General features: G+C 41.3%; 1 protein-coding gene across 7 annotated transcripts in view; it reads left to right on the forward strand.

The window, feature by feature from the left end:
• Positions 1 to 11487, forward strand: part of GPR89B (G protein-coupled receptor 89B) — a 28851-nt gene extending 17364 nt beyond the window's left edge. For 2 of the 7 annotated variants that reach the window (XM_068910323.1, XM_068910341.1), the window contains exons 5-14: positions 191 to 292; positions 3492 to 3612; positions 3927 to 4007; positions 7278 to 7469; positions 8641 to 8752; positions 9127 to 9219; positions 9571 to 9666; positions 10228 to 10317; positions 10909 to 10974; positions 11133 to 11487. In XM_068910323.1, the coding sequence (XP_068766424.1) occupies positions 191 to 292; positions 3492 to 3612; positions 3927 to 4007; positions 7278 to 7469; positions 8641 to 8752; positions 9127 to 9219; positions 9571 to 9666; positions 10228 to 10317; positions 10909 to 10974; positions 11133 to 11339 (1160 nt within the window). In that variant the 3' untranslated portion in view covers positions 11340 to 11487. Of the gene's footprint in view, positions 1 to 190; positions 293 to 3491; positions 3613 to 3926; positions 4008 to 7277; positions 7470 to 8640; positions 8753 to 9126; positions 9220 to 9570; positions 9667 to 10227; positions 10318 to 10843; positions 10975 to 11132 lie in introns of those variants that run through there. The other 5 variants (XM_068910331.1, XM_068910369.1, XM_068910351.1 and 2 more) reach the window with 4 other exon arrangements.
• Positions 11488 to 12003: the final 516 nt, after the last annotated feature.

Consider the following 12003-nt stretch of genomic DNA (forward strand, 5'->3'; position numbering starts at 1 on the left):
TGTCTATCAAGTAGCGACTTCCTTAAGAACTGAAGTGGTACCTGCTGCTACCTGCAGCTCTGTCAGTTGACACCTGCTTTGATCACCTGTACTCAAAGCAGCCTTGGGACCAGCATAGTGATTTTGCACCCTTGAAGAAAATGCTGAAGGAAGAACTTCCTTAAAGTTCTTCTTTTCTTCTCTCCATTAGTGCACAGACAGAAACTGCTTTTTGCTTGTGTTCTGTGGCTGACATTCATGTATTTCTTCTGGAAGTTGGGGGATCCGTTTCCTATACTCAGCCCAAAACACGGTGAGTTTCGTGTTTATGTTCCTTCCTTCCCTCCTGAAAGTGGGCTTGCTCTTATCTTATCTTGCTCTTATGTTGAAACTGTTGTTATATCGGTCTTACAGTTAGGGAAATGTAACTATGGGAAAATAGTTATTTACTTGCAGCTGAGAGTGTGCTCTGAAATCTGGAAGCTGAACGTTGTCAGGCAGGCAGAAATGGCTGGATATACCCAAATTATTTGCATTAGCTCTCTTCCCATACCACAAGAAAACTTTAGGGAAGTCATTGAGTCCTAACTGAACATAGGGTATGTAAGAACACAACATACTTCTTGTGGAGGTAAGGGAAGTCCTCAAAATGTGAATAAAAATTATTAACAACTTTTAATCACAAAACATCATACAAAATATTGCTTCTGTTCTTGTGAAGGCTAAAGGAAACTTACATAGGAAGAGAATTGACAACCAATCCTTTATCTGATTTTTGTCTATCAAATTCTTATCTTTTGTGCCTGCACGCGTGTCAGTTAATCATCGGTGGTTGTCCGGGTGACAAAACATGCCAGGGGGCCAAACATCAGAGCTATTTAGCCTGTGACCAGCAATGTGCTTGGCAGTGCATATTAACTTGGGTACAGTTTCAGATGCTGGCAGAGGCAGTACAATTGCATGGTGCCACAATGTAGTTGATAAGTCCTGCTGGACCCAAGGCATTTATATGCAAAAGTAGCTTGGGAATCTCTGCATTGCGCTCTTGGACCCAAGAGTATTTATAACGTAAAGATACTTGTGTGAACTTGGATTAGTTTGGATCCAGCAGAGATTGGTAGCACGTGCATGACTGTACTGAGCCTTTTGGGCGCTTAAGTATATCTTATAACACTGTTGAATTGAACTGTGTGTCACCTGCTTTTCCTATATAACTCATGTTGCCATTATCTCCTGCACTGGAAAATTGTTTGTGTATTGTTCTGAGCTGAGGAAATTCACTCAGTTTTTACTCAAATTGGTGAAAATGTCTGTCTGTGTTGGTAACTAACTGAAGCTCTCAAAGAGGCTACTTTTGTTCTGTACTCATCTGTAAGAGAAAAATTGAAGCATGCCAACTGCTGTAGGATTTGCTCACCCTCTCATCTGTGATCCTGAAACTTTTCTGAGAGACCAGAGTATGTGTCTATTTTGTAACTCTGTCACTTGCCAATGAAATACTGTAGCTAGTAAGTAGTGCAAGTCCCTCTGCTCAGTGCTTCGTTGCCAAGAAGCTGCAGAAGGAGCTTGAGTTGGCAGAATATATCCCAATCAGAATTTAGCCATAGAGCTTAGGTAATCCTCTTCAGATCGCTGAAAAAGTACTGTAAAAACTGAGTAACGACTGCACGTTTCCAGGACTTTTGGCAGTGGTTTATTGTGTGTGTGGTTTTTTTGTTTTGTTTTGTTTTGTTTTTTTGTTTTTAACTTCTGCTTTGCAAGATGGTATCTCCGTTTGTAGTCATACAGTGCTTTATCATACCAGGTTCAGACATTGTTAGAGCAAAATAACCCCTAATCTTTTTTCCACTGGTGTACTGGGTTATTGCTGCCCTACACATACTGACAAGGCTGGTTGGCAGGGCTTTGCCACATGGTGGTGGCCTGATTCAGGAGTGCAGGATCCTGTTGTGGAGGGAGACGTTACAGGAAGCCATGTGTAATGAGCCCCTCATACTGCAATGTGTTACCTGTGGTGCCTCTCCCAGTATGCTCCATCCTGCTGATCTTGGTGTACAGTGCTGTGCTGTAGCTGGGGAGTGTGCTGACTAGTTGGACTGCTTTAAGTATGTGCCCTGGGTGTTTGTCGCCCTGGGTGTTTGTCACCCTGTGTCAGGAGAGTGCTTTGCTTGGGAATGGTGGTGGCACTGTGCTGCAGCTGGGGAATGCATCTTCTATCAAGGCTCCCAAGCCTGGAGTCCTGAGTGACCTGCAGTCTGTTTAGCATGACTTTATAGATCTGAGTTTGGGAGCTCTTGTTAGGGAGAAAGGTATCCTTTCCTGAAATACGTACTAGTTTTCTCATGAAACTCTTGGCCTTCATCTGAGTTTGTAAAAACATTCATTTCATGTGTCTGATTACAAGAGTAGGGATGCTGTGAGTGTTATGGGAGAACACTGCTTTAAACAGTGGAATGACATGTCATTTTGAAGGCACCTCTGTTTTAAATGCCGCTTTCTGACAGCGTGTGGGGCAAAAGGCCAGTATATTGTAGCACATTCTGTAGCTGGTGTAAATCTCTGGGTAGCTGCACATGACTGGGTGTCTCAGTCTCCCTTTGTGAAGTCCTTTTGCCTTGTTTTCATCATTTATTCCCCTCCTCTGAAGCATGAAATGTGGCTTGGCGCTTGGCCACCTCAACTTTGCAGTCATTTAAGCTACAAATATGCTGTGTGTGGCAGCTGCTTCGTAACTAGCTCCCTAAAAAATGAGTGATGTTTAATAGCACATGGCACTGCATCCTGACAAGATGGGCTGATTGAATGGCTGGGAAGGATAAATGCAACTTCAATCCTTGGAGCTGGTTACAGCATAGGCTTGGTGTTTGTGCTCTGTTTTGTAAATATGTGTTTTTAGAGTTCACTTGATGCTCATATACAATGTCCGATTGGTAGGCACCCCAACAGCCTGTATTTATCTGCAAGATTAATATCTGGGAGCAGCCTTATCTTCCCATGCTGTCGTAACACTGTTGTCCTACGAGCACTAATTGAATGGTTGATGGGATAGGGCTTCCTCTCTATGGCCCTAACAGCTTTGGGCCAGCTTGCCAAGAGTAACTTGTTTGGTAACTCTAATGCTGATTATTGCCGAAGTGACTTTATGGAATATAACCTGATTTATAGTGGCTGGTAGATGGTCTGAGTTCCCTTCTCAGCAAAGGCCGATCGCTAATCTTAGAACGAAAAGGCAAGCGCTAGTTCCCTTCAAATCTCTCTTGGGCTGCTTCTTAGCTTGAGTTTCCCATCCCTATTTTCAATCATGATGACATGCTTTCTAAGGGAGGCATTCCACCTCTTTCTTTTTGTGGTCCTTGCCAATTCTTTCTTCTTATCACCTGTAGTCATTGAAGTGTGAAGGCAGTCAGTTTCGTTAAGCAGCTGTGCGAGTGTGTTGTTTTGTGAAGGCACCAAATGTGGGGCTGAACAAAAAGAGCAACTGGTTACTGATGCTGTATTTTTCCCTCTCTCAGGAATCCTGTCTATAGAACAGCTCATCAGCCGTGTGGGTGTGATTGGGGTGACACTCATGGCTTTGCTGTCAGGATTTGGGGCTGTCAACTGTCCATATACTTATATGTCCTACTTTCTCAGGTAATTGCAGCCTTATGAAATATTCTGTCCACCTTTCTGATATCTGTCCGTCTGCTTTTCCAGTTGTATTCATTCAAGTATTTTTCATAAAAGTTGTCATTTTCCCATCCATAAGAGTTTGATGGGAACTTTGTTTTTCCTGTGCTCCCAGTTTGCAGACCCTTGCTATTGGTCTGTCTACATGCTAGGACAGTTATCATCGCTGAAGCGTATTCTCCTCATCTAGGCTTCTCTTCCCCTCTTTGTTTAACGGACGCTTGCGGCTTTTGCCTGAAATGGGATAGCAGGCCTAACGGGGTGTCTTCGCTTTGCAGGAACGTGACAGATGCAGATATTCTGGCTTTGGAGCGCCGCCTCCTTCAAACTATGGACATGATTGTTAGCAAGAAAAAAAGGTGAGAAGGCAGTAGAAGCATGAAATGGTTTATTTTGACGGTTGTAGTCAGCAGGATTTAAGGTGGTCTGGGAATTATCAAGAATTGTAGCTGTTAGGCCTTTAACATTCCTGTGAAATAGGTGGCTGAACTGGGTTAGAGCTGTGGTGGTTTATTCTGGCAGTTGCATGTGGCCTGGTACACAACTTTGGATTCTTTCCATACCCGTGCCCTAAGTAGCACCCTTTCTTACTGCAGTGGCATTGGTTAGACTTCCAAGACAAACTGTAACTCTCTGGTAGCAGCTTCACTGTCTAGTCAGTAAAATGAACCCCGTTCTGTCCAGATGAGTAGATGTTCCTTACTTAAACTGCCACAGTTCGTTCTCTTACTGGCAGCTTCGGTACAGAAGCTGGTTTGTACATACTGAACTCACTTGTGCTCTTCAGATTTGCTGTTTCCTGGTCAAAACTGAAGCAAGCCAGTGAGCTGGTATGGAAACACACAAATTCTTGCTAATGGCAAGTTTTAAATAGTTAAAACATTTTGCATTCTTGCAAAACGTTCCTAGTGTGAATGTAGTGCAGTGCACATGCATACTATCAAAACTCTGTATTTGTTGGTTTGCCTTATTCAGTGTACCCTAAGCAAAAAAGTTACTCTCGGAAACAATGTGATTGCATTTACACCAAAGGGATTTTTATGTTCTGTTACAAATTGCATATTTCATGCCTTACCAGTTGTGCAGAATAAATGTAATTGCCATAGCTGCTTCAAAGGTTTGTCTATCTGACACTCAGTTGTCACAGCAAACCCCAAAACTTTACTTTTGTCACGCTAATGTTTTAATAGGAGCTTTTAATATATTACAAGAGAGATTTTAGGTAGCCTAAACTTGCTGAATAAGTTGCCAGCGTGCGTATCTGCTAATCAGTGCTAGCACATGAACGTGTCATTAAAGCATATCTTCTTTCTTTTTGAAATGTGAATGTGTTAAGTCGTGAGCAAATGTTAATTCAGTATTTATGGTGATGCATGAGATAAGTAGTGAGAGAATGTATTTAAGCGGAGAGATTTAATGTAGTATGATCAGCAGCATGCAAAAATATTGTCTCTGGAATTGAAAAGTTATTGTACAGTGCTGCTTCTGGTTCTCTGTGCTCTTATGTTTAGCGTTTTTGGGCATCTTGCCTCTGAGAGGGTCATATTAGGAGAAAAGTAAGGGTGTCTGGGACTTCCACCTGACTAGCACTTGCCTGCTTTCCAGGGCCAGGAACCTTCTGAACATAACCACTCTATGACCGTTAGGAGGAGCCATCCAAAATGTGTTAATTGTCTGGGAATTATACTGAAGTTCATATATTTGTATTAAGAAAAAAAAAAAAACCTGTATAGTCTCAGCAATGTGCAAGAAACAGCAGAAGCTCAAGTTTTGTAGATTTTGTTCTCTTTTTGCTCTGACAGGGAGCAATGACTTGCATAATTGGGCTATTTGCTTATACAGAGCAGAGCTTAAAAAGTTAGATTTGTATCAGTTCAAATGCAATCCGAATTATTTGGCAGAACAAATGGGAGCAGCAGTATTTTATTGCACAGGGTAAACGCTAAGGTTCTCTAAATTGTCAGCTGCTAGCTGGCTGCCCCTTCAGTACCGCTGATGATAACTCAGCTCTTTCAATGCACATGACGGTTATAAGGTAATAGAATGTATTGTTTCCCACCTTCGTTCATACTGAGTTCCTTGCCAGTAGGAGACGGTGGTTGAAAATTGTCGTCCCTGATATCTTTTGCGCCCAAATTATCTGTAATGTGTGTTCTCCTTCCTGAGTATGTTCAAGTAAGGCCTTATGAAAATTCACCTTTAAGGTTGACAAGTTCTTTATACTCACCCTTGCAGACATTAGACAACTAAGCTTCAAGTTTGAAAGCCCTAGATTCTGTGACACCATTGCTTCATTTTGTTTTATGTTTAAGTAAGGTCAGCTCGGCCCATCGGAAGGAGATATATCTACACAGGCAAAGTGTGTAGTTTTGCTTTTGGATCTTCTCTGTGAGCTCCTAACTATGTGTGTGTAGATATCCCCATCACCTCTCAAAAGAAAAGATTTACCTTGATATCCTGGACTACATACAACCTTGCACTTCTCCTTGACATAGCTGCATTTTACTGCAGTGCTGTGGATCATTTGGGATGGAGCGAGCGTGTAAATTGGGTAATGTGAAGAAAGCAAGGGTAAAAATGCAGTTCTTGCATTTATTTGACAGCTCTTGGGAGGAATTAAATCATTTTAAGATCTCTGTTATTTCTAATCTGTGGGCATGTGTGTTCTTCTGTGTGCTATGTGGGGTGTCTCATGGGTGCTTCTCTTGCTGGGTGCAAAGGAGGATGTGTGTGTGGTTTTTTTTTTTTTTTGTTACACTGCTTCTCAGCAACCTTGAAGAAGGCTGAGTGCCAAATCTAGCAATACTGGCTGCAGCTAAAAAAAAGACTCTAAACGCACTCAAACTGTGGATTACATGGACAATCTTATGACTAGTTTTCAGCTTAGGAGTGGATAATTGGTTCACAGATTTCAATGGGGAGATATGTGAGGTAATGAGGCCAAAAGCCAGCGCTGCTCATAGGGATTATGCTGCAGTGCACATGAGAGCGTGAGGGACCACATGCAGCTGCCGCTGTTGTACTGGAACAAGTTTTAGGAGTCATGTACAGATCGCCTGAAGCACCCAGTGGTTCAATCCAATAACAGATCTATGTGTTTCTGCCTTAGGAGAGCTTGTCACCCAGCCCAGCAATACGTGACAGATAGCCAGCATGTCAGAGAGTGCTGCTGCATACCACCCAGTGCTCACAGTTCTGTGGAGGAGGTGGATGTGCAGTGATAAAGAGGTGTTCAAGGGGAGGGAGGGGCATGAGGAGTTTTCTGATTCCTGTGTTTGAGATAGCAAAGTCATGTGTTTGAGGAAAGGAGAGTGACTAATAATATGCCCGAGGAAGCTATTTGAATGTTTATTTTTAATTGGATTTAACTCCCTTTAAAGGATATTGAAAGGAACTTTTAGGAAGTATCTCATTGACGCTTCTAGTAGCTTGCTTGATTAGATCTGGGCTGTACTCCAGAGCTAATCAGGACAATGTTGTGAAGCAATATTGGTGCTTAAAAATTGTGTGTGTGGGGGGGGGTCTATCTGTAGTATTTTTAGTTTAACAGTGCCTTTTAAGAATAAAATATTTTTACTACCAAATAAAAAATTCACTTCCTTAAAGACTTGTATTTTCTTTTCTTTCAGGATAGCAGTGGCTCACAGAACAATGTTCCAAAGAGGAGAAGTGCACAACAAACCCACTGGCTTCTGGGGGATGATAAAAAGTGTCACAACATCTGTTGCAGGCAGTGAAAGTATCCTTCATGTGCATGTTGGCACCTGCCTTGAAAGGTGGCACCAGCTTTCTTCCGTGTTGAAAGGAAAAGCATTAGGGAGGTCAGTTACGAAGCATTTGTGTTTTAACGTGTTTCAGAAGTCTAAGCAAAAGGCTGTAACGTCTCCCAGGAAGTTTGTCCTTTAGCACTCTACTGTCTGAGCTTTCGTCCAGGGGTTGGACACAGGTTTTTGAGACATTCGAGAATCTCGTGTCATTGCCCTTCCTTATAAATGTACTTTTGCATGACCATAATTGAGGTGCACAGCAGGTGGCAGGACAGATGGGCACACTTGCTGTGTTATAATGCAAAAGACTATCCCATCACGTGATTGAAGTGGAAGACAGCTTTCTATTGTATTGTATACTCTGGTCATATGACTGACCTGCATGCATGTTTTGGTGATAATTTGAAATATGCTCTTCCAGGAGGAAGAGGCTGTGGGATACTTAAGCAAGACAGCAGCGCTGGCTGAGTTGCTAGAACAATTTACCTAGGCTGTAGCTTGCTTTTTGGTCGTATTGGAAAGCCATGAGAAAAAGAAGGGAAGCAACTTGTAGACCAAATAAATTGTTCTCGTGTTGTAACTTGGCCACTTGTCCTATAGCACAAAAAGGTACAGGTGAACAGGCGTTGTTCTGCCCACGTGAATGAGGGTGGAAGGAATCTATGGGAAATGAAGAAAGTCTGTATTTGTGTACTTCACAGTTGCCTATCAACAATTGCTGCCAGACCACCTGAAGTGTGCAGTTTGCATATTTAAAGCTGAGGACTCTTCCTCCCCTCCTTCTTTCTCACTAGCTTTTAAATCCCAAATTTGGCTATTTGACCACGTTCATAATAATAACCACTAATCTCTTGGAGTAGTTACTCATCAGTTTAAATTATGAAGGTGGTGTGAGAGTGACACATGAGGCACACCAGTCACAAGGGACGCTGATAAAAGCAGAGCAGTTAGTCTTTGAGAGCTCTGGTTCCATTCTGCAATGTGTTCCTCAGAGGAACAAAGAGCTTGCTGAGTGATGCTGTATAAAGACTGTTGCCTGCATTCTTAAAATGAAGTACTGTGTCATATGCATGTCTTTGAGATTTCTTTAGTATAAATGAGGAGTGCTAAGACTGGATCGAAAGACCGATCTGAATCAAAAAAGTGGTCAAACCACTGAACGTGGCCCTTGGGGGGAAAGATGGGGGGGTTTTATTTATAATTAACAACTTGTGACGCATTGTAGCTTTGACTATGCTGGTTTGCCAGATCTGTCCCTTATTCAGCAAGAAGTGGATGCCTTAGAAGAGCTGAGTCGGCAGCTTTTTCTGGAAACCGCTGACCTGCATGCAACAAAGGTACAAAGCAAAGTAACTGCCCAGATGGATTTTAGAGGCCAGAGTAGTTTGGAAGGGGATGTATGTAACAGGACATTGAAAAGCTGTTCAGCAGGCAAACATGGAAATGTTATGATGCAGTGGAGTGAGAATTTGTTTCTTAAATTTGGGATCTACTTGGCAGTTTCCTTCCAGTTTAGTTGCTGGGGCAAGCCCCGTATCCCTAAGTCTATTCAGAGACCTTTGAATTAAGAATAGCCGAAGGACAAAGTTGTGGTTACCACTATTGATGCTCCTTTAAAATGTATGATTTTGTGTTTTAGGTGAACCTGGAAATAATATATTCTTTTTGTGTGTGTGTTCTGTTTCTCCCTCCACCACATTTTTATCTCCAGGAGAGAATTGAGTACTCCAAAACTTTCCAGGGAAAATACTTTAACTTTTTGGGTTATTTTTTCTCCATCTATTGTGTCTGGAAAATCTTCATGGTATGTAAATGTCTTTCTTTGTTGTATGTGGACGCATGTAGCTGTCACAGCTTGCTTAGATTGTGCTGCACGTGAAGTGCATCAAGTAATGTTCTAGTGTCCTTAAAATTCTGCTTCTAGAAATTCTGAATGAAACACATTTGGGTGGAATGAATCTCTGCCTCTATCTTTCTATATAGAGCCTTAGGCAATAAGTTCTTGTTTGTCTGCCTTTTTAGCTTCTTAGATTATCCCAAACCACCTTTTCCTTATTGAAACAAAGCAAAAGTCATGTGTGTGTCTCGTTTGTAGCAGTGATGTATACTTCCCGGGTTTTTTTTTTTTTTTCCTGATTATAAATCTATTTTGCAGGCAACCATCAATATTGTATTTGACCGTGTTGGGAAGACTGATCCAGTCACGAGAGGGATTGAGATCACTGTGAATTATCTGGGAATCCAGTTTGATGTGAGAATTTATTAATCCTTATACTCCTTTCAGTAATTTTTATCTTATCTAAATAAATGCATATCCCGGATTAGGAGGGAATGATAGAGCTCTGAGAATGTGTCTTTTTGACTTCTGACTGATTGAGGAGGAAAAGGTAATGCATCATGAACTTTGCTTTCACCCTGCTTATATGCTCAGAGGGTAATAGGATCTAGCCAAAGAGGCAATGATTTGTTTATTTTGGGCAGATGGAAACACATTAGTGAACTTGCTTGGATTAGTACATTTATCTACAGAGTAATTACGTTTGCCTGTACCCACAGATGTTCTGTTATTTACTCTTTTTTATTATATACCTGTGAATACAGGGTTCTTTCTGATCTATATAAGTTAAATCTCTTTTTCTTGTGTGTTTACAAATGCATTAGTAACTACTTTTAAAAAAAAAAATCTGTACGTAAACCTGCCTACAATGGGTATCTGTACAGTAGCAAAGTTGCTGAAGAACTGGCAGCTATACAATGAGGGGTAAATGAGGCTAGCCTTAGAGATTTAACTGTATTCTTCTTGTTAATACAGGTCAAGTTCTGGTCTCAGCACATTTCCTTTATCCTTGTTGGAATAATCATTGTCACCTCCATCAGAGGCCTGTTAATCACACTTACAAAGGTATGTTTAGCCAGGACTCTTGTGTGGTTGTGGGCTGGGAGAGCTGTTAGTGATTTTTGTAACTTTAAACAAGGCAAGTGTTTTAAAACAAGGCATGTTTCAATATACATTTATGTTTTTAATATCTGAATATAAATTCTTGCAGAGGGAGGAAGGGAGGAAAATATCTTCTGCACTGTATTTTCCCACTTAGTCTCTATTGTTAATGCTCTTAGGAAGAGTAGTAGATGTTAAATGGGATGTTAAATGTAAGCAGAGGTGCAAAGTGGTGCTGTAGCCAGGGCCTTTTAGTACGTTTGATGAGATGGTGATTAGAAGAACTTGATTGCCTTATTTCAACTACTGATTCTTTATGTAGAAGTAAAAAGGCGTTACCTCTCAACAGATAGGTGACTCATTGTGTTGACCTATCTTTTGGTACCTTCGCTTAAACATTTTTTATATATAGATAGGTATTGATGTAGATAGATATGTTTATTTTTAATCAAAGAGTATTGATGGACTTGTTTCTTTCATGCTCTCCTAGGGCACGTTGGATTTGTCTGACTGCTTATTTCCAGTACTCTTTTTTTTTTTTTCCCCTCTTTCTAGTTCTTCTATGCTATTTCCAGCAGCAAGTCCTCCAATGTTATTGTTCTGCTCTTAGCACAGATAATGGTGAGTATACAGGACCATGGTCACACCTATGTACACTTATGTATACACATATTTGTCTGCATATACATATACAGATAATAAAGTCTTTGAACGCTGACCCATCTTATCCCCATAGCCAATTGTGAGACAGTTGTTATTTTCTGTTTTTTAATTTACAGGGTATGTACTTTGTCTCTTCAGTGCTCCTGATCCGGATGAGTATGCCTCTAGAGTATCGCACTATTATTACAGAAGTCCTGGGAGAGCTCCAGTTCAACTTCTATCATCGTTGGTTTGATGTGATATTCCTAGTTAGCGCGCTCTCCAGTATCCTCTTCCTCTACTTGGCACACAAACAAGCCCCAGAGAAGCACATGGCCCTCTGAATAAGGACTGCAGTCAGCCACTGCTCTCTTGTCCTTCCTGCTGGACTGTTGCAACTCCTGTGGGCTGCAAAACTTGTAAAGAGCCAAAACAGTTCAGTGTGTTCCAGCAGTGTGACTGGCTCTTTGAACTCCTACACATCTTCAGCAAGCTCTGTGGCTCATTTTGTTTAGGTGCCACAACTTGAAGGAAAGGGAATGCAAGTGTTGAATGGGAGGTAGTTTGACAGCAAGGAATAAGGGCACTCTTTGGTGCAGCAGTACCTTGGGGGATTGGAGCATGGATAATAGGTTGTCTGAGGTGAAACTTGTACATTTAGAAGAACATCTTTATAGAAGGCACTAAGGAAATGTGATTTCCTTTTGAAAAGCAACTCGTAACTGGGGTGGTGATTCTACAGCTGAATGATGGAGTCTGTGGAATTAAATAAGCTTTTATAATAATATCTCTTGAGCATCACAATTATTTCATGTCAACCCCAAAGGTTTGGCTGGAAGTGAGATAGAAAATGGATTTACTGGCAGGATTTACTGCCTGGATGGAGAGAAAGGAAAGAGAAGTTGGAGAGAGATGTGTGCATCACTAATATCTCTTGTCCTTATGAGCTGGAGCTCAGCCTTCTGTTGCTGAATCTCAACTTATTTCCTCTCCCTGTATAAATGGAAT

This window comes from Struthio camelus, chromosome 1, assembly GCF_040807025.1.
Source record: "Struthio camelus isolate bStrCam1 chromosome 1, bStrCam1.hap1, whole genome shotgun sequence".
In the NCBI taxonomy this organism is placed as follows: Eukaryota; Metazoa; Chordata; class Aves; order Struthioniformes; family Struthionidae; genus Struthio; species Struthio camelus.